Below are 26,206 nucleotides of genomic sequence, written 5' to 3' on the forward strand. Positions count from 1 at the left end.
ACTCTGTGCCTATAAGATGAAAAAGAATAAAATGATACCCAGGATACCTAGCTAAAGACCCAGGATACCTAGCTAAAGAAAAGCCTAGTCCTGTGCATGTCACATTTAGGGACAGAAAGGAGTGAGGCAACCTACCAGGATTCAAGGCCTTTCTATTCTGTGGTATCTCTGTCCAGCTTCCCTCAGGGTACATGTGGGGCTTGGGACCAGCCCCCTTTCTCCCTTTCTAGGTCTGTTACCTGCTACTACCTTTCTCTCCAGACAGCTTAAAGGTGCCAGCTGCACCTTGCTGGGCAGCAAGGTGGGTGCTCTATATTTTGTCTTAATCTGGCACCTGGGCCAAGATCCTCACCACGGAGTCTGCAGAGGTGCTGAGGTCATTTGCACTCTACTTGGACTCACTGGAACCTCCTGTATGCTGGGCACAGTGTGTGGTGTAGAAGGGATCATTGTGTGGTTCCTGGTCAGGAGCTTATGCTCTAAGGACAGAAACCTATTCCTGGATCATCCCAGGAATTTTCCTCACCCCCTATCCTGGTGCTTGGCACATTGCAGGCAATCAGTACAAGTCTTTGTTGACTGACGGCCTGCATGAATCATCAGAGCACCTACCTGGGGAATAGTACAGCCCCAAGAGATCTTGGAATGCCCTTCTTTACCTCCTCTACCTCAAAGGTTTCTCCTTTTCTCAAAGGAGACCCCAAAGGGCAGGGTGTGCTCTGCTCTGAAGGAGGGACAGGGCACTATGGAGGCAGCAAGAACCCTTGGCAGCTTGCTTCCCTTCTTGCTTCAGGGCTCACCCTGGGTTCCTTAGGTAAAGAGAGTTCTACAGTTGGCTTGACTCTGGATCCCTTTATCTCCTTGCCACAATCACAGTTTTCCTTTGTCATATTGGATAAAACTTGCCCATCCTGGATATAGATTTCTTACTCTCCTTTCCCCAATGTCTGGACAGCTACGTAGTAGCTTTTCTCAAAGCAGGGAGGAGTGGAAGCCTAGCTCTGCACCTAGTTTGCTGTGTGATAGGCAAGACAAGTCACTTTGCTTGTCTGGGCTCTACTTCCCCTCCTCTGGAAAAGGAAGACACTCTATGTGAGGCTCTCTGCCATTCTGCTGTAAAGAGATGAAGATTGATGCTCTCGACTTCTGCCCAGTTTGGCAGCAGTGTGCACAGCTGCAGCGTTCTGACAGCCTCTCTTTTCCCTCCTGTCTCTGCAGCTGTCCCTGGAACACCCCAGTATGTGGATGAGCAGTTCCTGTCACGCCTCTTCCTGTTTGTGGCCCTAGTGATCATGTTCTGGCTCTTGATTGCCTAATACTGGGCTCCCAGCCTACATCCATGGCAGGGCCTCTGGACTGGTGACATGCCACACCCACTCTTGGTGTTTGGCTTCCTGGCTAATCCTGACCCCTGGAATCGGTGGCGTCAGTAACACATCAAGGAGTTTTGCTTCTCCATCAGAGCTTAGGGACTCAAGACCAGTTGTCAAGGACTTTAGAGTATGGCCACTGCTGTAAACACCCTGCTGTAACCTCAGTCCTTGGCATTGAATCATCTCTCATGAGTCACACCCTCAAGTCCTGTTCCAGCCAGCTCAGCAGGTCCTGACTCTACACAAGGAAGAGGCAGGAAGAGAGAAACTGTCAGTACAATTTCACCTGAGTTTGATACTAGGAAAACAAAGGGATGAACCAAATAGAAACTTTGTTTCATCTCTTTAAATACCCTTTGGTAAGTGGCCTCCCAAAATCAGTGGACTCCTCTTATAGAGGTTCCCCCCCATATCCCAGTGCTCCTCGGCCCTATCTCCTCCTCCTGAGCAGAAATGCAAGAAATTGCTGTTCTATGACGATCATAATTGCAGCAGCTAAAGCTGGACTCATTTCATAAATTAACCAGAGATCCAGAGATCTTGTATTGGCTCTGAGCCATGCTCAGTCTCTTTGGCTCCAGAAAGTGGCTTGAATGACCTCCTGGTTTCTTGGAGTAGATTATCCCCAGAGATATGTGGCTTCAGTCACAGATTTCCCATCATCTTTCCCTCCCAAAGTATGCACATCTGCCAGAGGACCCACAGTGGAGACTACTGCTGAAGCTGGGACTGACTGCTGCTCATTAGGAGAGACCTGCCAGTGGGACTCTGGTGGGATTTGGAGCTCTGCTGCAGGAACAGCTGAACAAGCAGCCCTGTCCCCAAGGCTACAGAAGTTCTGGGTGTATCCAGTGGAATGCTTTGTCAAGTCAGCTCAGCTGCATGTTGAAGACCGTCTTCCCAGAAGCCAGATTGTCCTTTATGAAGAGGCAGGAATGGGAAGACCCACATGTGACCCCGGTTTTGCTATGGTTTTGGTGGATACCCCTGAAAACTCCTTGTGTGTGTGCTAAAGCCAGAGAAGCATGAAACTGCGGAGCAGGCATCTCCTGATGATTTCTAAAGCCAAGCAGCAGGGCTTAGAGAACCTTGGCATGATGATATGATGTGGTCTTCCCCAGGAAATTTCCAGGGGAAATCATCTTCCCAAGCCCTTGACTTGTTTTTTTTCCATTTCATAAACTTTTTCCTCAGAATCTGATTGAGGGAGTGATTCCAGGCAGGAGGACAGTTTAATTGTAGAATGGTTCTCACTCTGCTGGTCGGACCTCTTCCTAGAAATCCAGTCTCTCCCAGGATATTCCAGGGCTGGAGGGCGATGGACATCCTCTGGAGGTCTCGCTATCACTTTTCCATCCGCACTGCTCCTGGCTCACCTGCAGCCATAGCCAACAAGTGGTAGAAAGCCCCACCTAATGGTTTTTTCCAGATGTGGCTCTGCATAGCATGTGGAAACCAACATGTTGAAGAAGATGAGGGAGGTCCTCCTGTCCTCTCCATAGGCCCCACCCCTTCCCCTCTGTACCTGTCAGTACCAGATTTCAGTGTTTAATCAGACAAAATGTAAGTATTGAATAGGTGGTTGGTTTGCCAAATTCATTTGGTAGGACTAAGCCACTAGCTTTACAGTGTCCCTGATGGATTTTAAACCTTGGGACACCCACTCACGAGTGCTTTTTTTCCCTCTTTAATCACCTCCTGGAAATCCCCAAAGTTGGGAAAGTTGCAGGGAGGGGGATGTCCTGAATTCTCAGCACAAGTGGTGAGGATCTCTCAGTGTGGTAGCCCCACCTAGTGGTGAGAGAGGACTTCCGTCAGATGGGCCCAATCAGAAATGGGTTTCCAGAAAGAAGAAAGGTTAAAAAAAAAAAAAAGAAAGAAAGAAAGGTTAAAAAAGAAGGGTTGTGGATAGGAAGAGAAATCACTTGGACTCTAACAAAGTAATAAGCCCAGGAGAACTCCACCAGCAAATGCATCCCAGGAACCTGTAAGCAAAGCCAGGTTTGTCATGTGCCCTCTGATTTTGAACTTTCTAGGTCCCTACTCCGCTTCTATTGGGAGTTGGGGCAGGAGAGCCAACTTGGGACTGCTGGCCCAGCCCCAACAGGAAACCCCCTTCCCACCACCCCTCTGCAGGTTCACCACCTTGCCCCTCTACCAAGGCAGTTTTCCTTTCTTTTGTATGTTGTCTATGTTCTTGGCCTCCACCCCCTTCTGCCACCTTTGTGGATTAGGACCAGGTCCCACCCACAGTCAGAAAATGACACCATGTACAGTGGCACACCTTGACCAGTCACTAATTTTCACTGTTGTGAAAGTGATTTGATTTAGAATTAAACAAATGGTTTTACATTACTGTGAGTTGTGGACTTGTCTGTGTAAGGGGATGGGGTGGGGCATGAATGGAATGGAGAGTAGTCACACTGGTCTGGCCTCTGAGAAACAACCCTGCATACATGAGAATGTCACATTGAGGAGCAAAGACTCAGGTAGCCATCGATAATTAGAGATGAGAAGTGCTTCATACACAGCCCTGCCCAAGGTGTGACCCATCTGACGGTCCTGGTCCTGACAAGTGTATGGAATTCCTAAGCTTGCAGGCTACCATGATGGAGCTTAGTTTGTGGATAGTCAGAACCTTGAGGACAATGACAGGTTATTCAGTGTCTGCATCTCCACGTGTCCTGCAAGGGGGCAGATGGGCCCCTGGCCAAGCCCTCTACCTAGAGCAGTGGCTGTGCAGTTTTCTGAGGTTCCTCAGTAGCACAGTATGAGATGGAAGATAGTGAGGTTACAAACCTGGCCTAGCCTCAGGCTCCCCAGCACACCAGAGCTGCAGGTCATCTCTCTGAAATGGTCTCTTTTCTTCCTCTCTTCCACTTTGACCTAAGAGTTATCAAGTTGAGTAGCACCAAGATTTGGTAGGAGATACGAAGGTGAGGGATTTCCAAGAACTTCTGAGCCCAATAAGAAATGGAAAACAAAATCTACACTGAAGTAGAATAGGACAGTTAAGCCTCTATGTACTAGTGACCCAACCCCAGTAATCATCAACTTGTGTCCAGTCCTGTTTCATCCCACCCTCACACTGCTTCCTCTCTCCTGCCTGGACTATTTTGAAGCGAATCCTAGTCCTATGCCATCTGTTAAATATTTTATTTTTTCATTAAGTATTTTAAATATGCATCTCAGTGGTAAGGATTTTTTTTAAACACAACCAAAATACTTTTTAATGTACCTTAAAAAAATTAACAATAATTCCTAAATGTCATCATGTATCAAGTCTTTCTGGTTGTCTCAACTTTTTTGTTCAGTTTGCTTGCACTGAGATCCAAATCAGATCCATACCCTGGTATCAGATTTCTCTTCAGTCTCTCTTACAGCCATACATTCCCTCTTTTCTTTTTCTTGCAGTTTATCTGTTAAAGAAACCAGTTCATTTGTCCTGTTGATTTTTCCCACAGCTTCAGTGTGGGAGAACTAGCTATATGTATCACTGTGGTGTTAAGAAGCTCCTCTTCCTCTTATATTTCCTGTAAATTGGTTGTTAGAGCCAGAAGCTTGACCAGATTCAGGCTTGTTTTTTGGTGTAACTATGTCATAAATGGTAGTGTATACTTCTTGTTGCATCATTTCAGGAGGCACATAATGCCTGGTAGTCCCTCTTTGTGATGTTAACAGCCCGTCCTGATCATTGTCTAAAACAGCACTATCCAACAGAATTTTCTGCCATGATGGAGATGTTCTCTATCTGCACTGTCCAACACAGTAACCACTAGGCACATGTAGCTAGCAAGCACATGAAACATGGATAGTGGACTGAACTTAATTTTCAGTACTATTTCATTTTAACTTAAATAGCCCCTTGTGGCTAATCGGGCTATCAGTGTGGATTTTGTTAATGTACAGGGTTTGTAAAATGACATAATTGAAAATAATGTGTTAAGCATTTAGAGATGAGTGGGTAGAATAGGGCAATAAAATTACAGAGAACATGGGTTATAGGAATGGCAGAGTGGTACAAGGGCAGAATGTATTCAGGAAAAAGAGTTCTGGAGTGAGGGAGAGAAGGCTGCAAAGTGAGATGTAGTTCACTCATGAGGGTCTGGTTTGGCCTTTATTTTGTTGGTAACAAGGAGCTATTGAAGGTTTTTGAGAGGCAGAGTCTGAACCTTAAGGCGGTTTTCAGTGTCCAGGTTCTCACTTCTATAGGTCCAAAGAGTTGACTGTGAATCAGTCAGCAGGATCTGGCCTCAGGGACTGACCAAACTATGGTCAGGTAATCAAACTGAACAGGTGACTTGGGCACTAGAAACCCCCATCTTCTCCCTACACAGGACTTTTCTGTCCTCCAGAAGTTCCCCTCAAGTTCACAAGTGATTTGCGACTATTCTTTGGATCTATATTGGAATGCTATCTCTTGGTTATACCATTTCTACAGATTACTTTCTTTACATTTCAATTTGTGTTTCTCAAGAAATACCTAAACTTACTTGGAGGGAACTAGGGGGAGTTGGTTATCCCTGCACTCACTGTTAGGGAACACCTGGAGGCTGGAGGTGGGAAGGAAGTGGAATGAGAGAGTTAGGAGGGAGAAGAGACAGACCTGAGTGTGTTGCTATGGGGCAGAGGAAAGGGGGCAAACAGGGGTCTTGGTTCCAAGGCGTCAGTGCCTGTGAGCCTGGGAATACAGCATGATTTCTTTGCATGTATAGGATGAATAAAATCCCTTCTTCCTTTATGCTAGCCACAGGCGGCTTGTCAGGGTCCCCTGGAACCCTGTCACTTTAATTCAACACATAATCCTGTGGCCATTATAATCAGAGATTTCCTCACTGTAAAAACCAACCACTGGAGGTTCCCAGGAACTAAAGGAAGTCAGGCACATCCCCTCTCCCACCCCCTCAGCACTTTCTCCACACACAGGACTTCAGGAGCCACCTGCCACACCCAGAGGAGAACCACTGACCTGCATCCGGTTTGGATTATAGAGGGCAGGAAGAAAGAGAATTGTGCTCACCTTTGCTTACTCAAGTGCTGGAACCAGATACAGCATGATTGAACTTTGTCCTTGGTAGGAGCTTATGATCCATTTCCTTGAGCCCCATCCCTGCCTCTTCCTGGTCATTTGGACACTTTTCCCATGACCTAAATCTAGTCTGAGGAAATGACAGCTGCCAAACATTCAGTACCAGAGAATTAGATGGGAGGGACTGCAGGTCCAGCTGATGTAGTCCATCCTTTGTCACATGGAAGACCCCAATTCCTTACTAAGCCCAATGAAGGGAAGTGGTTCTCAAGATCCCTCAGCCAGCTAACAGCTGCCAGGAACCAGGCTGCTGTTCTAACTCCTTTTCCACTGCTCTTTGCTCCACAAAGAGGAGCCAGCAGGGCAAATCCACTCCACAAGTGTTTCCTTTGGTCTACATGACTTAAAAAATTTCCAAATGTTACCAACATTTAAAAAGTGGGAAAATTCACCGAAGTACCTGGAGTTTTGGCTTATCTTGAAAAACTGGAAGATCTGGTGTGCTGGATTCATTTATATACCTATTTGGCTTCAAGAAGGATCTGCCCCTGGAATGCTGGTTGCACCACCTTCATACCATCTTTGACCTAGAGATTATCTACTGGGTGCCAGTTTACTCATAGTGGTGCAGATAAGTGGCTTCTCTGAGCTGGAAGCTTCTAAGAAAAGTCCACCCTCAGCCTCCTCAGTTTTGTGGGGTATCTTCTCCATATTCATTTTTTAAAAGTTTTTTATTTTTAAGCCATCTCTACACCCAACGTGGGGTTTCAAATTTACAACCCTGAGATCAAGAGTCACATGCTCTACTGACTCAGCCAGTCAGGCATCCCTTCATACATATTCTTGATTCCAAACACTACTGGAAAGAGCTTTTGCCTGGGAGTTAGGAGACCTGGGTTCCTATCTCACTTCTGCTTCTAATGAGCTGAGCCATTTCAAGGTAGTCAAACTTGTTCCCTCGGGTCCTAGGCTGCCCGCATCTGTAAAATGGGCTGAAGGTACTCTGATGAGACCTCCAGGGAGTCCTGAGGACTCTCCTGAGGAGCCAGCTCAGGGCCTCTGACAACCACCTTTACCAGCTCCGCGCCAGTCGCAGTAGGAGGCGTCAGGGTCCCCACAGAGCCCGAGCCAGGGGGCGGGGTCTGGCCCCGGGGGCGGGGCGGGGCGGGGCGGGGCGGGGTGTCGGCGGGCGGACCCCGGTGCCAGGTGCGGTTTGGTCCTCCCCGGGCGCCGTAGGCTATGCATCCCGCTTGCGCCCGGGGCTGAGTTCCTCCGGCGCCTGAAGCGGCTGGCTGCGGGATCTGAGAGTAGCCGTTGCGGTCCCCGCCACTTCCCCATTTCCGCGTCCCGGGACCATGGCCGCGCAGGCGGGTAAGGAAGGGCCTCCCCGTCCTGTCCCGCCGTTATCTCGGAAGCCCGGGCCCAAGACGCCTAAGGGGAGCTGGCAGCCTCGGGGGTTTCGGGCTGAGTGGACTCCCGTCGGTTCCCGCTCCTTAGCAGAAATGGGGGGCGTGAGCATAACACTCCGCGAGGAGGTTGTGGGGCTTCGAGAATTGGGGGACCGGGAACAGAAGGCCCCGGGGAGCAGGCGGGTTGGGAGGCTCTCCGAGAGTTGAGGTCTCTGAAGGAAAGGATGCTGGCTCTGTCAGGGGGCCAACTTTTCTTGTGGATCTGGTGACCACAGGCCCTCAAATTAAAACTCTAAGAAAGCTGGGGGTCTGGGTTCCCTTGGCGTGAGGGATATGTGGAATATGTGGAGGGCGGGATCTTCAGGGTTTGGGGCAGTTATAAGGGGATAGAGAGTTACCCTGATTTCTGCGTTTTCTGTGGGAAATGGAGAATAGTATGACTTCTCCGACCGGATCCAAGGCTTCTCGCGGATATCTTGGTGCCTGTGACTCTTGGTCCTTTGCCAGAACCCGGAGCGTGGGCTCCCTTGGCGTTTAGGAAACGGATTAGAGGTTAGAGAGAGTTTGGAGCATTATTCCTGGGGAATGTAGGCCCCGTGGGGTTCTGGGGCCTCCATGGGAACTGGGTCCTCCTTTGGCCTCTCTGAGACAAGAAAGAAATGTGGCTAAACCCCTCTTGGAAGGAAGAGTTGTCCAGAGGTGAATGGTCGCTTTAGAGTTAGGTTAGCCAGGCCTGCAGTCCCTTCCCAGTCACCTCACACACCACCCACCCTACAGCTTCCTGCCCTTCTGGCCTATCCTCCCTACACCAGGACTTTGTGTTGGCTATGTTTCCCAGCCACCTGTGCGGGTGGCCTAGCCTCTGGGTCGACCAGGGTCAGCGTCCAAAAGATTTCTAGAGGTGGCAGGAGGGAATGGTGGAGGAGGGAGGCTGTCTTGGATATCTGCCCCCACTTCCTGGCTTTCAGCTTGTGGACAGTCACTTCCTCCATCCTGAATACAAGGACCAGGCCACCAGTGGGTCACTTCCTCACCATGGAAGCATGGGATTTTTCTTCTCATTCTTGATAATAGGCTTCTGGAGCAAGAGGGCTGGGGTATAAATATCCCCTGTCCCTTTCTCTGATTTTTTTTTTTTAGCTTCCAGAGTTCTTCAGCTCAAATGATTTCCAGTGACTTTTCTAACCTCTGTGTACATTCCGTTTTGAACCTTGATTCACAGAAACTTGTAAAAGATCCTAGAGGGTGATAGTGTTTATTAGATTCTCTGAACCAAAAGCTTTCTAGAGGTACTAAAGTGTCTCAGTGCATTAGTTTAGACATTTGTCCATAAAAATATTTGTTGGATACTTCTGTGCCATGCACTTAACCGAGCGCTGAGTAGTATAATGGGCTATAATGGACTGTATATACTACTATAAAGTAGTATAATGGACACAGTCCTTGCCTTTGTGGTGGTTACAGTTCTAGAAACTAAATAATTGAGGTAACAAGGGAAATAAATGCTATAATAATTGAGATAAACAATGGAGGTAAATGCTGTAAGAGTAAGGGGTTGGAGAGTGAATAAAGCAAATTTATGCTGTTCCTTGAGGATAAGTAGAAATTAGTCCAACAAAGAAAGGGCAAAGAACATTCCAAGTAGATGTAACATCATAGAAAGGTGTCTTTGAAGAGTTGAGAGTAGGCCAATATGACTTTTTTTTATGTGTGGGGAGACTCAGGCTCAGAAATGACTTGTTCAACGTTCTGTAGCCAAATAAATGGCAGTGGTTCATATTGTCCAACTTCAAATTCAGTGATTTGTCCTCTCACAAACACCAGAATCCTTTATTATCACAAACACCAGAGAACTCCCGTGGAGTCAGAGAAGGAAGTGGGGCTTAAACTTTTACTTGTTCTGTCTAAACTGTTCCAAGACTACTCAGGTTCCTGTGTAACAGGAGAATCAACAACAAAGAAACCAAATATTTACTGAGTACCTGTGATGTCTAAGGCACTGAGCTGGGCCATGTTTTACCTCTTATAAATTTTAACAGATGCTAGAGCCAGGAGAGACTTGAGATAATGTAACTCTCCTGGTTTTACATATGAAGAAACCCAGGGAGAAAAATGGATTTGTTAAGGGTCACTCAGCTAATGGTAGAGACAAGACTAACCTAGGATTTCTCCTCCCGTGCTCTTTCTGATATTCTAGCTGCTTGAGGTAAAGAGTCTGGTACACAAAAAGTCTGTAATAAATATTTGTGGAAATGAATAATATGTGGTTTGTCCCTTTCACTCTCTCTCTCTCTCTCTCTCTCTGTCAAATTAAATATCTTAAAGAAAGAAAGAAAGCCTGTATGTGATAACATTATAGAATTTCAAAGGTAGGGGAGAACTCTATTCATACATCTATCCTAACAAACATATATTGAATTCATACTATGTGCCAAGCATTTCTAGGCCCTGGTGGAATCAGCAGGAAACTAAAGAGACCAAATCCCTTCCCTAATGGAGAGTATGTTCTGGTGGGAGAGATAGACAATATGTAAATATATGAATATTAAACATCAGTCATAAATGCTCTGAAGAGAAAGTAGGATAAAGTCGTAGGGATAGTGGGAGGTCAGGGAAGACTCCCTGGTTAATGACATCTAAGCGAGAAATGAAGCAAGGGAGTGAGCTATTTGGATATCTGTGGGAGGAATGTTTTAGGCAGAGGGAATAAAAGGGAATGAGCCATGGCCCTGAGCCAGGAATGTGCTTGGCATGTTTGAAGAAAAGCAAGATATCCAGGGTGGCTACCAGATCTGGCCAGGAAATGCTGACCAAAATTTGAGGTAAAATTTGTGAAGTGTTAGGTAGATTAAAAGTGACGTGGAGGGTGGAGTTGGGTATGATAGCCTGGTAGAGAAGAAACTGGAAGTAGGATGCCTAGCTGGGCAAGTTTCAAGGTTTTCACAAGGGATAGTGAATTGATACGTGTGTAGAGGCCAGAATGCACAAATGGGGAAATTACAGGAAGTGAAAGATAAAGCTGAGAGGGTAGGTAAAGCCAGACCATACAGGGTTTAATGCTAGACTTGTGGAATTTGTAGAGACCATAGGTTTAGAGACTGGGAGAGTCATGATGTATTTTATTTTTAGACTATAAATCTGACATTGGTGGGCATGATGGATTGGACAAGGTTGAGGAAGGCATTAATCTGGGGGTGGGTACAGTGGCCCCTGTGCTTAGGTGTTAGTGACAGGAATGGGGAAGGTAGCACAGACCATAGGAATTACCTCATGTTGGGCAAGGCAGGGTGACTTGGATGCCGAGGATATGGGATGGAGGGAGCAACATAGTGTCCAAGAGGACCACAAAGTTTTAAAGCTAAAAAGAAACCCATCATGTTCAAAGGGCTCTGTTAGGTTTCCCATGTCTTCTGGTGGCTGAGCTGATTACCATTGCAGAGCTGGCTTTTGATCAGTGCAAACCTGGAAAGGGCTAGGGTTCAGGGGCATATTAGGAAGGGGTGCTGCATCACTTTGGCATTTCGGTGAGAGGACCTGGAGCTCTAGGATTCTTTTACAAGCCTGTCAACCTTCTCACTCTTAACCTTTGTTTATATAAAAACAAGAATTAGACTCTTTTACCTATTAATATATACCCAGCAGGAGCTAGAATATGAAACCATCGCCTAGTTCTGTTAGAGTATTCCTTGAGCATCTACCTTGGCATTTTATTGTCAAGTCTTTCTGCCTGTAATTTCTTTATTCTAGGAAAGAAAATCTAAAATATAGTTAAACACATAGACTTTGGAGTTAGCAGACCTGTGGTCTAAACCTAGCTCTAACACTTGTTAGTTGAGCTTTTTAGCTTCATCTTCATAAAATGGAAAGAGTAATAGTCCTTCAGTATGAGTCTTCATCTTATAGGATCTTTATATTCTATTAATTCATGCTCACATGTGCTTAGGACACCACTGTCCAATTATAAGGACTCAAAAGTAGTTGGTTTTTTCCCCATATCATTGACAATGGGTAGAGAACTGCTGTTTGGGAACATATTAATTGGTTAACCAGTTCTCTGATAAGAAAATGCCTTCCCCCAGATAAGAAAATGCCTATTCATTCACAGTTAAGGAGACTTATGGTTGGAAAGGAGAACCTGAACGCTAGAAAGCCACAGGAACCATCTCTCTCATTTGTTTCTCTACCAAGTGTCTTATTACTCTACCAAGTTTGCACTGCTCTCAGCACCTAGTTTGTCCCTCTCTGACATGTGTTATTTCTGTACACATCCTTGTCTCTTACACTCCATGACTACTCACCAAGGACCCCAGAAGTTCATGACCTAGTCTTTGTCTTGCACACGGGTATGTAGAAAACATTTGTTGAATTTGTTTTGAAAACATTTCCTTAAGATCTTAGAGGTTAGTGTAATTCAACTCAACCTTTTCCCTAGCCAACTCTCTAGATATACATGAAGGAAGAAAAGAAAAGCTTTCAGTTGCCAACTAAGTGCCAGGCACCGCAGGAGGTATTTTCACAACCATTAAGTTATTTCTCTTCATCTTCTTGGTAATCTTGTAAGGTAGGTGGTTATCCTCTTGTTAAAGATTAAGGGACAAGTTCAGAAAGGTTTAATAATTTTCCCAAGGACACAGAACCAGGTTTCAAACCTAGGTCTAGCTCCTGCTCTTCTTCTTGACCCTTACAAGGTTTTTCTAATAAAACAAAAGGCAGATGGAAACAACAGCAAGAATGAAACCTTCTGAGATGTCTGTGTATGTGTCTTAAGCCAAAAAATGAGAGTCCCCTGGTTTGGTGTCACCAACTCAGAGCTAGAAGGAATAATTTGATCCCTCCTCTTATGAAAGAGAAATATAAGGTTTGGAGAAGTCCAGAAGCTCCTTTAAAAATCATCTAATCCTTGCCGGTGGTAGGTGGGAGGGGGTAGGAAGCCAGTGGTGGGGTTATGGACATTGGGGAAGGTATGTGCTATGGTGAGTGCTGTGAAGTGTGTAAACCTGGCGATTCACAGACCTGTACCCCTGGGGCTAATAATACACTGTATGTTAATAAAAAAAAATCATCTAATCTTTTTTTCCATAGACACTTGGTAATAGTTGGTAAGCTAGTGAGGAGGAAAACCCTTTGGGATATAAAGGAGAGTATCTAGAGGAATGTTAATCATACTGTTAGTCTTGTTGGTACTCACTTCATTAAGGTGTGATCTTTTCTCTTTTGGCTGATCCCTACCAGTTGCTGCTCTGCCCCTCTGCTTCCTTCTTTATCCTGGGACAAGTGGGATTTATACACCTGACCTGCCAGTTCCCAGGGAGCACAGCAGTTACCATACAGGTTGTTTTGTGCTGCACTGAACTGGCTGGGTTTTGTTCCTGCTTCTCATTGTCTAGTGGAACATGAGAAGCATCAAAGATTTTTCTCAAATGAAAGGATTGGGTCTGTGCATGTTGGTTCAGGCTAGGCTTTATGGTCTCATGAGCTTTCAGTACCTGGAATTTTCTCACCACTTTGAAGTCTGAAAAGGGCTAGTTTGCAGAAACCCAGTTCTTAGACCAAGATTAAGGTGAACGTTAGTGTCTTGTGAGAAATGCACTGGCACTGAGCTGGGGTACCAGGCTGAGCCCTTCCACTGAATAACTGTGTAGTCTTAAGCAAGTCCTAACTTGTCTGAGGCTGCATATGATAATAAAAATGCAACTGGTCTAGTAGTTTCAAAACTTGGATTTGAGCCCCTCCTGGACCAGCTTTCTGATGGTTAGGCAACTCGAGTTTCCTTCTTCAAATCCATTTTTCTTTAAGAAAAATAGAAAGACTGGAGTAGAGTAGATGATTTTGAAGGGCCCTTCTAGCCTCACCTTCCTGTCATCCTACTGCCTGCCCCAGTGGATTCAGAGATTATTTGAGGGCCACATCACCAATTATTAAGGCAGGAGAGAGAAGTGTGTATAAGCTGAATATATGTCTGTATTTTTCAAATAAATATATTTTATGCCAGGATTCAAAAGATCCTGAGGGTGAGAACCTTAGTAATGAGCCATTTATTGTAGTTCTCACCCTCTTTGCATTGCACACACATAACTTCTTTAAAGCATCAAATTGCAATAAGAACTGTGAAATCATTTTCTGATTATTAAACTCCAAATAAGGGCCCCTTATTGTTTTGAGGCTGCTGGGGACATTTAATTTGTCAAACTCCTTTTCTAGCCTCTGACAATCAGTAGGCACGGTTGATAAGTCTGCAAATATGAGAAGTAAATATTGTAGAAGTAGAGGGTGAAGGTCCTGGTGCAATGAGGTGTTTTCCTCATTGACGAAATATTTTCCAGGCAGACTGGACTCTGGATCGGTCTTTTACTGGGCCTCACAGAAATCTCCAGGACTTTGTATTATTATATTTCTCTTGCATTCCTTAGAATAAAGGTCGTAAAAGGGTTGGGGCACCTGACTGGCTCAGTTGGGGGAGGATTCAGGTCTTGATCTTAGGGTTGTGAGTTTGAGCCCCACGTTGGGTGTAGAGCCTACTTTAAAAAAAAAAAAAAAGTGGTAAGAGAGTTAAGATCATCAACTTTCAGGGCTATAGAGAGCTGAAGAAGCCAAGAGTTTTCTTTTAAAGAGTATCTGGGCTTGAGAAGCTGAAAGCTTTGGGTGAATATTCTTGCTCAGGTACTTTTTTTTTTTTTTAAGATTTTATTTATTTATTTGACAGGCAGAGATCACAAGTAGGCAGAGAGGCAGGCAGAGAGGGGGAAGCAGACTCCCCACTGAGCAGAGAGCCTGATGTGGGACTCGATCCCAGGACCCTGAGATCATGACCTGAGCCGAAGGCAGAGACTTAAACCCACTGAGCCACCCAGGCACCCCTCTTGCTCAGGTACTTAACTGAAAAACAGTGTGAATGCTCAACAGAAAAACAGGCCTGTGCATCTATATGTGACATTACCCATAGGTAGTTATCCTGAGAGCCCGAACCCTTATTCAATGGAATCATTTCTCTAACTATTGAAGTTTATCTTTGGAAATTACCTTTAGAGTTGGCAGTTGGTCCAGCTTTTCAGGTGGATTTGCCACACAAAGGAGTGTCTGTTCTGCATCAGGTTTTATGCTAGGCTCAGGAGATTTAAAGATGGTCAAGATGCAGCCTTTGTCCCTTAGATCTAGGAGTGGGGATGGAGAACACAGAGAGGGAGGGAATGAAACATAATGAAACATAATGAACTATAATCACAAAACAAATGATATAAAGCAGGTATAGACAAAGTGAAAAAAGTCCCCCTCTGGGGGACCATCAAAGAAGGATAGAAGTTTGATTAAGGAAAGAGACAGTAAAGTATCTTAAACACCCAATAGCTTGAGATGTGAATGTCAGTATGCAAGAACATGAATGTATGCAGCAGAAACAGAAAATAGATCTAGATGTGATTAGTAGGGTGCCTTGGTGGTTCAGTGGTTCAGTTCAAGCCTCTGCGTTGGACTTGGGTCATGGTCTCAGGGTCCTGGGATCGAGGCCCACATCATGCTCTCTGCTCAGCAGGGAGCCTGCTTCCCCTTCTCTCTCTCTGCCTGCCTCTCTGCCTACTTGTGATCTCTCTTTCTGTCACATAAATAAATAAAATATTTAAAAAGAAGATGTGATTAGAGCATCCCTTTGTAATGGATGTGAGAAATAAAGGTTCTTTGGAGCCACATTGTAGAGGGCCATTCATTCCTTTAATATTATACTACTCCCTTCTCACATACCCACCTGGTTCCACCTTCCAGATGTCTCTCCAGTCCTTCCCTGTCCTTCACCACAGCCTGAGTTCAGGTCTTTCACTTCTTTTCCCTATCTACAGTACAGTCTTAGCTGGCTCACCCAGACTTCCCAGTGTCTACAGAAGAAAGGCTCAACTATTTCGTATGGCACTCCTGTTCTAGAGTCTATCCTATCCCATCTCTCAGAAGATGTGCACTTTCTGTTATCTCTACCACTACTCCCTTCCCCATTGGCTCCTTCCAGTTATCATTTATATTAGTTCAAGTCTTTCCCATTTAAAAAAAAAAATCTGGACCCTGTTTTCTGCTTGAGCTACCACCCTTCTCCCCTTCACAGCTACATTTATTAAAAAGTTATCTACACATCACTGCCCTCATTTCCTCACTTCCCACTTACTGCAATTTGACTTCCGCCCCCACCATTTCTCTGAAACTGTCTCACTGAGGGTCAGAGTGACCACTTATTGCTAAATTGAATGGACACACTTTAGTCATTCTTTCAGCAAATATTTATTCCATGCCAGCTATGTGTCGTGTTGGGAAAGAGCAGCAAATGAGAAAGAGATTTAACCTAGATTTTTTTTTTTTTTAAAGATTTTACCTATTCTTTTGACAGAGAGAGAAAACAAGGAGGGGAAGTGACAGGCAGAGGGAGAGGGAGAAGCAGGCTTCTCACTTAGCAGACAGCTTGAGGTGGAGCGTAATCCCAGGACCCTGGGAGCATGACCTAAGCCAAAGGCAATCTGGAGTTAGGCCCCTAGAGCTTAGCATAGAGCAGGTGCTAAATAAGTGTTGGTGGATGGCTTTGGGTTTCTCAAGACAAGAAAAGGCAGGTTCTGGAGGGTGTGTCAATAACAACTTATCTTAAATATCCTCATAGTGGAAAGTCCTGATCATTTTTGAATTTCATAAATAGCCAGAAGTCATTCAGGGCCAAGATGCTGAATTGTTGAGTAAGTGGGTGGTCAAGTTAGAGACCATTCCTTTGGGTTAAAAAATAAAAATTAGAAACAAGATGTGGCTTAAAATAATGAGGTTTGCTGGGGATAGAACAAAATAGTTCACAAACTGACCCAAAAACCCTTCCCTTTAAGAGTTCCAAACACGTTTCAAACCTGTACCTCTATACCTTGGAAGATTCATTTGGACGTCTGTCTTCATTGAAAACCTGGGTGCCTGGGTGGCTCAGTTGTTAAGCATCTGCCTTCGGCTCAGGTCCTGATCCCAGGGTCCTGGGTTCAAGTCCCAGATCGGGCTCCCTGCTTAGAAGGGGAGTCTGCTTCTCCCTCTCCTTCTGCCCCTCCCCATTACACTTATGTTCTCTTTCACTGGCTCTGCACTCTCTCTCTCTCTCTCTTTCACATAAATAAATAAATAAATAAATAAATAAATAAATAAATAAATAATTTTAAAAAGAAAAGAAAACCTTACAAATTCATTGCTTGTGCACTATCCATAACCCAATTTGAGTAAGTCTCTCAGACTTTGTACCTTTGAGTTTGTGAGGATAGTAGTGCATTCTCTGGGTCACTGCCACCCAAAATACCAAAAAGGCCCCTCTTGAGAGTCTGAGAATTTTTAGATTCATGTGGTGATGGACAGCTATGTCTTACCGCTGTGGAACTGGAGGAGAGGAACAGTTGGGTCAAGGTTTTAAAGCCTTCTGCTAGCTTGTTTAAGCTGCCTGTGTCCTGGCTGTCCCAGAATGCTGCTGAGCAATCTTGAAATGTCTGGAGCTGTGCATTGTCTATTCATGACCCCTGAGCCTGTGAAACAGGGTCCAGTGACTGTCACCGTGCCTGTGGCAGTCTGGAGTTACCCAGAGAGAACAAAGCTGCATACACGGAGCATACAAGGGAGTTTTGTAACAACCTTGTCCTGCTTTCTAGGGCTGAGTCAGGTACCACAGCTTGATCTCAGCTGCCTTCTTTATTTCAAGAAATTGGTATCTGAGCCACAGCAGGGATATTGTGTTTTGTCCTTTTTGGAGGGACATGGATTCACTCTGTGTTACTGCGCATGCTAACCTCTCAGCCTATACAGCCCTTCCCCATCTTTACTCAGCCTCAGGCAAATCTTCTCCATCCTTCAAGGTTTAGCTCAAGTATTAGCTTCCCTTACAAAGACTTTCTTGACTTCGCTAAGTGGAATGAGCAGGAATCAACATGGTAGAGTGAGTGGAAAGAGCCTGGGCTTTAGGATGAGCTGGGCCTGAGTTGGAATGCTGGACTGCTGCTTGGCCTGACACCCCCTAGCCCTGGGTTTCAAGTCTCCCACCCCTAGAATAAATTTAATACCTGTTTTACAGGATTGTTTTGAGAATTAAATGAGATTGGGTCTCTGAAAGCACCTAGCACAAGCCTTGGTATATAGGAAGTGTTCATTAAATGTTCTTTCCCTTCTATACCCATAACTTCTTTCTCCAAACTGAAATAGCACTTTGCTTCTAACTCTGCAATAATATGTAAGGGGAAAATTACAATGTGGAAGAAGGATTCCTTTTCAGTGCGTTTGCTCCTTGAAGATCAGAGATGATGTTATCTAGGAGTCTCCAACATAGAGCTTGGAGAGGACCCATGGGTCCATTGAGAGGACCCATGATGTTGGTTGAATGAATGAGCTCCTGGACTCAGTGATGGAATATCTATACAACCAGGGCTTTTGAAGAATAGGAAAAGGCAATAACACGTTTAACCCAGAGAATTTTTTCTGGGTGCTGACTGGGAATAGTCATAGGAAGGCCTGACCCTGAAAAGAAAGAGACCTTGTTCATTTTATCTACTCAGAGCTATAATAAGTAAGGGCTGAAATTCTAGGAAAAGGCAGGTTTTGTTTCTATGGAAAAAAGGAACAATCAGAACATTTCTAGAAGATGGAATGAGACTCAACTTTTTTTTTTTAAATTAACATATAATGTATTATTTGCTTCAGGGGTATAGGTCTGTGAATCCTCAGTCTTACACAGTTCACAGCACTCACCATAGCACATACCCTCCCCAATGTCCATAACCCAGCCACCCTATCCCTCCCCACCACCCCCTAGCAACCCTCAGTTTGTTGCATGAGATAGAGTCTGTTATGGTTTGTCTCCCTCTCCGGTCCCATCTTGTTTCATTTTTCACCCTCCCTCCCCCCACAACGCCCTGCTCTGCCTCTCAAACTCAAATTCCTCATATCAGAGAGATCATATGATAATTGTCTTTCTCTGACTGACTTATTTCACTTAACATAATATCCTCTAGTTCCTTCCTATGTCGTTGTAAATGGCAAGATTTCATCTTTTGATGGCTGCATAGTATTCCTCTGTGTGTGTGTGTGTGTGTGTGTGTGTGTGTGTGTGTGTGTACATACCACATTTTCTTTAACCATTCATCTGTTGGTGGACATCTAGGTTCTTTCCATAGTTTGGCTATTGTGGACATTGCTGCTATAAACATTCGGGTGCACATGCCCCTTCCAATCACTACATTTGTATCTTTAGGGTAAACACCCAGTAGTGTGATTGCTGGGTCGTAGGGTAACTCTGTTTTCAACTTTTTGAGGAACCTCCTCCATGCTGTTTTCCAGAGTGGCTACACCAGCTTGCATTCCCACCAACAGTGTAAGAAGGTTCCCCTTTCTCTGCATCCTTGCCAACATCTGTCATTTCCTGACTTGTTAATTTTAGCCTTTCTGACTGGTGTGAGGTAGCATCTCGCTGTGGTTTTGATTTCTATTTCCCTGATGCTAAGTGATGTTGAGCACTTTTTCATGTGACTCAACTTTTAAGGCCATGAATTCCTGTCCCTGCGGAGATGAGCAGGCTGGCTAAGTGCTTCCCAGAGAACTTGTGGAATTATGCATTTATCCGAGCACGAGCCAGCCCTTTCATTGTAAGTCCATTAACTCAGTCTTACTCTGCATGATAGGAATCCTGTCCTAAACCTCCTGCTACTTTGGGCCTCTAAACTCCCTGGTTTTGTGTGCAGGTGAAGATACCTGGAAGTGTCGGGGCTGTGGGGACCATGTCTCTCCAAGCCAGAGGCGGTACAGGACTGTCAACGAAGCCTGGCACAGCTCTTGCTTCCGGTAAGTGGGTCTGTCCTCTTATCTTTGCCAGTGTACTATAGGCCAGCCCCTACTTCATGTTCTGGAAAATACAAAAACAAGTTTCTGACTTGAGAGTTCCCATTTTGGTGTGGGTTGAGGGGAGGGGGAGGGATGTGCCAAGGAAGAAAACGTGAGCAAATGTCTGGTGTGAAAGTGAAAGAGTCACAAATGGGCTGGGTACAGCTAGAAGTAGGGTGAAGCCGTGGGAGCAGCCTCTCCAAGGTGTCCCAGCACCACCCTCACTTTACAGATGAGGAAACTGAGACCCAGAAAGAATGAGTTTCCCACAGCTACACTACTCATTATGCAGGTGCCTCAAGGGTTGTTTTTAGTGCAGTTGGCAGAGTCAGCCCTTCACCGCAGGATGCCTCCCTAGTTTCCTGCTTTTTGTTATTTAATTTTTTTTTTTAAGATTTTTATTTATTTATTTGACAGACAGAGATCACAAGTAGGCAGAGAGACAGGCAGAGAGAGAAGGGAGGATGTAGGCTCCCTGCTGAGCAGAGAGCCCAATGCGGGGCTCGATCCCAGGACCCTGGGATCATGACCCGAGCCAAAGACAGAGGCTTCAACCCACTGAGCCACCCAGGCGCCCCATTGTTATTTAATTTTTATTTTAGCTCTTAGATTATTGTTTGAAGGAAGCTCTGTTTCTTAAAAATAACAACAGAGACTTTAAAGTTGGATTTGTTCCTGTTGTCTGAGACTCAGTTTTCTCATCAGGAAAACACGGATGTTAAAAATTTATCTCATAAAAAAAAAAAAAAAAAATTATCTCATAGACTTGTTGAGATCGAATGAAATCATATATGCCAAGGGCCCAGCTCATGGTAGGCACCCACTGAATGGTTATTTCTTTCCCCTGTGAGACTGGAATCTTCAAGAGTGGGAGCCTGTCTGCATTCTCCAGAACATAAAACAGTGCCTGGCCTACAGTCATTCCACACTGGAGGCTGGGTGGGCATGTGTGCCCCCGTGGTCTGAAGTGGTAGGGCAGTTGCTCACATCTTTAGAATGGGACAGACTGTAGACAGGCACCAAGTGTTGTAGATTCCAGCTCCCACGCACAGCGCATGTTACAAAGCATCCCCCATGCTGATATCAAGTAATGTAATTGACCTTTAAGCACTTGCCTCCACCCAGGAACCATGTGGGGGGTTTGGCCTAGAGAGCTCTGGCCTCTGGAAGAGTTGGGGAGGAACTGCATTTTTCTGCCCTTTAAGTTCAAACTCTGGCTCTCCAGTCTTCTCTGTGGATCTAATTGCTTTGATTCTTCTTTTACCCTCAGGGAAGTTGATTCTTAGTAAGGGCTGGAGCAAAAATGTCAGAAATATAAGGGACCAACAGATAAAGCCTTTGACTTGCCCTTTCATTTAGAGCTGACGCGAATCCTAATGGGTTTCTAGGCCAGGGCTCACCTTGGCACCTAACCCATATAGTCATATTTATTCCTGCTCTTTTCCTATTTGTGTTAACATTTTCTTTTTCTTTTTCTCTTCTTTCTTTCTTTTTATTTATTTATTTATTTATTTGAGAGAATGGGAGAGAGAGAGAGCATGAGAAAGGGGAGGGTCAGAGGGAGAAGCAGACTCCCTGCTGAACAGGGAGCCAGGGACTCCAGGATCATGACCTGAGCCAAAGGCAGTCGCTTAACCAACTGAGCCACCCAGGCGCCCTGTGTTAATATTTTCTATCCAAAATAACCAGGACAGGGTAGAACAAGTTAATTATGGGGATTTCTGGATTCTCTGAACACTAAAGAAATTCAGAACCAGAAGGGACCATCTATTGTGTGATATAACCCTTCATATCACAGTTGAGAGCCCTGAAACCAACAAGACAAAAAGAGTTACAAAGACAGGTCATGGATGACCAGAGTTGACCTTAGAACTGAAGTGGGGGGGGGGGGGTGAGTGGGCGGCGCCTGGGTGGCTCAGTAGGTTAAAACCTCTGCCTTCGGCTCGGCTCGGCTCCGGTTGGGTCGTGATCCCAGGGTCCTGGGATCGAGCCCCCATGGGGCTCTCTGCTCAGCAGGGAGCCTGCTTCCTCCTCTCTCTCTGCTTGATTCTCTGCCTACTTGTGATCTCGGTCTGTCAAATAAATAAATAAAATCTTAAAAAAAAAAAAATGAACTGAAGTCGGGGCGCCTGGATGGCTCAGTTGTTAAGCATCTGCCTTCATCTCAGGTCATGATAGATCAGGTCCTGGGATCGAGCCTGCATTGGACTCCCTGCTCAGCAGGGAGCCTGCTTCTTCCTCTCCCACTCCCCCTGCTTGTGCTCCCTCTCTGTCTCTCACTGTCAAATAAATAAAAAAATCTTTTTTAAAAAAAGAATTGAAGTCTTAGGTCAAATTAGATGCTAGTTTGTTAGGGAACGTGTGTGTGTGTGTGTGTGTGTGTGTGTGTCAGAGTGGGGGGTAGAGAGAAAAACCATACGCACATGTTCAGAAAAAAGTAAGGTACGTGGGCGCCTGGGTGGCTCAGTGGTTTAAGCTGCTGCCTTCGGCTCAGGTCATGATCTCAGGGTCCTGGGATCGAGTCCCGCATCGGGCTCTCTGCTCGGCAGGGAGCCTGCTTCCCTCTCACTCTCTCTGCCTGCTTCTCTGCCTACTTGTGATCTCTCTCTGTCAAATAAATAAATAAAATCTTTAAAAAAAAAAAAAAAAAGTAAGGTACGTGATCCTGGTGGATGAGTGCAGGTTCTGGAATGAGATTGTCTGGTTTCAAATCCTGGCTTTGCAATTTATTAACTGTCCTTGGGTGACTGCCCTGAGCATTAGGCACCTGATCTATAAAATGGAGATACGTACTCATCCCACAGGCTGTCAGGGAGGATTAAAAGTGATAATCTATATAAAGTGCTCAGCATAGCATCTGACACATAGAACTCCCATAATATTCAGTAGCTGTCACTTTACATTATATTTTGAGTGTTTGTATACACCTACATGCATGCATTTCTTTCTCTTAATACACACCCATTGGTCTTCTAATGTGGAGCCTCAGAGATTAAGGTTAACTTTGAACTACCCTGGCACAGTTACACCAAAGATCATGCCTGTGGGGAAGTAGAGCAGGGTAGGTCTCCTAGTTACATCTTTGTCTCAAGGACAGAGTCTCTCTAATCCAGCTCTATTGAAGGAGCCTATTTCCTGACTCCTGAGCTTTCCCACAAAAACTGGATGACGTGAAGTCCTCAGACAGAGCCTGGTAATTTGCCCTGGGGAGACAGGCTGCTTTGGAGCCAACTGACTTTTGCCCAGATTGGAGAAAGATCTACAGGGCTGGGAACAACTGTATCTGACCCCAGAAATAACCTGGTTATAAGGATCATGAGGCATCAGCTCAATGTCTTTTAAATTCTCTGATAAATTCAGTGCCTAGGCACAGACCTGCTAAAAGCAGGACCCTCTTCCCTGCATGGTACCCAAAGAAATTCATTTTTCATGACTTCCTTCCAGCCTCGCTCTTACCCAGTTGAGTTAGTTACAATAAAGGAAATGACTTTTCTTTTCCCCTTCCCCCACACCTTTGTTTTTCTAGTCACAGGGCGGAGCTGGGTATTCAATGGAGAAATTGCTGGGGTTTGGCCCAAACTCCCCTCCCTTCACGTCTCCTTATATTACCCCATCCCTCTCATCTGTAGCAGTCCGTAATCCTGCCTCTGATAAGCTTCCGCCAGATTCTCAGGTGCCTGGGACAATAGGAAGTCACTGAAGGCTAGAACCTGGTACTGCACAGCAGAGGCCAGCTGACAACCTCCTGGAAGTAGCATAGTCTGGTGCAGTTGGGCACCTGGCCAGGATCCTTCTGATCCTGGATGCTTGTCTGAGTAGCCCTCCTGCCTCTTCTCCGCAGCCTTCCCAACAGGCCTATTTGGACTCTTAAGTACCTCTGGCCTTCCCTTGCCCTGAGCAGTGCCACTGGTTCTAGAATTGGGACCATTCTCTCTGAAGCTCTCTGGAACTGGTTTTCCTCTCCATGAAGGAGGCCAAGAAGGCAACCAGACTGCATGCTGTTTGTAGCTGAGGTTAAAGTATAGAGCTGGCATGTTTTTAATGGTGACTTGGCATGTTAGAAAACCAAAGAAACTTGACAAGTTTTCTGATGATTGTCCTTTAACCCTCATCAAAAGTGCTTAGCCAAGGAGGAGGGGTTGTGGAAAAAGGGAAAACTGCCTCTCTTAATTCATCTTTATCGCCCTTACCTGAGACTCTCTAGCTTGACCTGGTTCTTAAGGACATTATCAGAGGGAAAATACTGAAGTATTTTCCATACTTAAGGCTTCTGGGAACATTTCAGGCCTCCTTTCATGGGATCATGAACACAGACTCTTTGAGCTTTCTCTTTTTGAGAAGTGATTTCTAATGCCTATGCTCTGGAAAAGGAATAATGCAGATACAAAGCTGTCATCATTTTATCGGGCAACAGACTATTTCTGCTAAATTTGTGACTTCAGGATAGGTGAAAATGAGCAGCCAGAGACTGTGGTGTGATGGGCTGGTGACAATAGGATAGCTTCTGTGATGCTGAAAGCCATGCTCATTTTCTCACCCACACCCCAACCTCAACAAGCATAGTACATCATGATTATAGTAAGACTACAGTTTATTGAGTGTTTACTATGTACCAGACATTGTCCTAAGCATTTCACATTTGTATCATCTAACTTCATTCTTTCTTTTTTTTTTTTTAAGATTTATTTATTTCAGAGAGAGAGAGATAGCAGTGATGGGGGAGGGTGGCAGAAGGAGAGGGAGAAGCTCAGCAGGGAACCTGATGTGGGGTACCATCTCACAACCCATGAGATCATGACCTGACCCAAAACCAAGAGTCAGATACTTAACCAACTAAGCCACCCAGGCGCGCCATCTAACTTAATTCTTTTTTTGTTTGTTTTTTAAAGATTTTTTAAATTTATGTATTTGACAGACAGAGATCACAAGTAGGCAGAGAGGCAGGCAGAGAGAGAGGGGGAAGCAGGCTCCCCGCTGAGCAGAGAGCCTGATGCGGAGCTCCATCCCAGGACCCTGAGATCATGACCTGAGCCAAAGGCAGAGGCTTTAACCCACTGAGCCACCCAGGCGCCCCATAACTTAATTCATTTTTTTTTTTTAAGATTTTATTTATTTATTTGACAGAGATCACAGTAGGCAGAGAGGCAGGCAGAGAGAGAGAGAGAGGAAGGGAAGCAGGCTCCCCACCAAGCAGAGAGCCCATACGGGGCTCGATCCCAGGAACCTGGGATCATGACCTGAGCCAAAGGCAGAGGCTTTAACCCACTGAGCCACCCAGGCGCCCCCCCATAACTTAATTCTTATAACAATGTAATAACTATAGTACTGGTCATATCTATTTTACAAATAAAGAAATGACGTTTACTTGCTCATAGTCACAGAGCTAGTAAGTAGCATAGCTGAGATTTGAATCCAGGCATTCTAACTCCTTGCTTACAAGAGTCTCTGCATTCCTGAATATAGTCTTGTCATTTAACCTCCCTGAAGCTCAGTTTCCTCTTCTGTAGCTTCAGAATAAAATATACTCAGGCGCCTGGGTGGCTCAGTGGGTTAAGCCACTGCCTTCGGCTCAGGTCATGATCTCAGGGTCCGGGATCAAGTCCCGCATCGAGCTCTCTGCTCAGCAGGGAGCCTGCTTCCCTCTCTCTCTCTCTCCCTGCCTACCTATCTACTTGTGATCTCTCTCTGTCAAATAAATAAATAAAATCTTAAAAAAAAAAAAAATAAAATACACTCACCCTGCCTGTCACACACTGGTGGTATCAGATAACACTGAAGGGTACTGGTTCAAAGGCTTTATGAACTCTCAAGTGTCAAATAAAAGTGCTGTTAGGTTTCTCCTTGGTCTCTGGCTCCTGGCATAGGAGTTCCTGGAGCAACCCTGCCCTCTGCTGTTGTAATTTTGATGTTGCTCCTGCATTTATGGACCCAAGCCTTTGATTTTAGTTTGCTTATTTGTCTAGTTTATCTCTAAGGAAGCAGCCAGCCAGCAGCTCATTAAGGCTGGCAGTTAAACAGGGGACTGGGGCGTGCCTGACAGAGGACAATCACCTGGGCCTTCCTCTGCCCACACGAGGGAGTCCAGCATGAACACAGAGTGGGACTCTTAGCATATAGCAGCAGTATGTGACCTTCAACATACCTTAATACTGCTCTGTTCCTTGGGAAGAGAGAACGAAGATCCCAAAGAAGCCCTACAGCTACTGTCTGGGCAGAGATGAAGAGGAGTAGAGTGGAGCCAGGGATGGATGACAGATATTTATTAAGCATTGTATTGGGAGTTTCACCTTAGATTACCTGATTCAACCCTTACAGTAACCCTACTACCCTACCCATTTGACACAAAACAGCAAGGTCCAGAAAGGTAGAAGAACTTGCTCAGGGTCGCACACATTTGAACTCAGGTCTCCCTGGCTCTGAAGAGGGTCCTCTTAACACTGGGACGCCCCAGAGGGAATAGTAGACTTGGAGTCAGAGAAGCTGGATTTGAATCTTAGCTGAGCCAGGCTGGCGGTGCAACTGTGGGCAAGTTCCTTTGT

General features: G+C 45.3%; 2 protein-coding genes across 6 annotated transcripts in view; both read left to right on the top strand.

Moving 5' to 3' along the window:
* Positions 1–3,728, top strand: part of RNF185 (ring finger protein 185) — a 38,878-nt gene extending 35,150 nt beyond the window's left edge. For all 5 annotated transcript variants that reach the window (XM_046025730.1, XM_046025725.1, XM_046025726.1 and 2 more), the window contains 2 exons: positions 1,219–3,230; positions 3,261–3,728. In XM_046025730.1, coding sequence (XP_045881686.1) covers positions 1,219–1,316 — 98 coding nt within the window. In that variant the 3' untranslated portion in view covers positions 1,317–3,230; positions 3,261–3,728. The remainder of the gene's footprint in view (positions 1–1,218; positions 3,231–3,260) is intronic.
* Positions 3,729–7,612: 3,884 nt separating this feature from the next.
* Positions 7,613–26,206, top strand: part of LIMK2 (LIM domain kinase 2) — a 60,234-nt gene continuing 41,640 nt past the window's right edge. The window contains exons 1-2 of the mRNA XM_046024449.1: positions 7,613–7,773; positions 19,529–19,628. Coding sequence (XP_045880405.1) covers positions 7,758–7,773; positions 19,529–19,628 — 116 coding nt within the window. The 5' untranslated portion in view covers positions 7,613–7,757. The remainder of the gene's footprint in view (positions 7,774–19,528; positions 19,629–26,206) is intronic.

Source organism: Meles meles, chromosome 12 (assembly GCF_922984935.1).
Source record: "Meles meles chromosome 12, mMelMel3.1 paternal haplotype, whole genome shotgun sequence".
Taxonomy (NCBI): Eukaryota; Metazoa; Chordata; class Mammalia; order Carnivora; family Mustelidae; genus Meles; species Meles meles.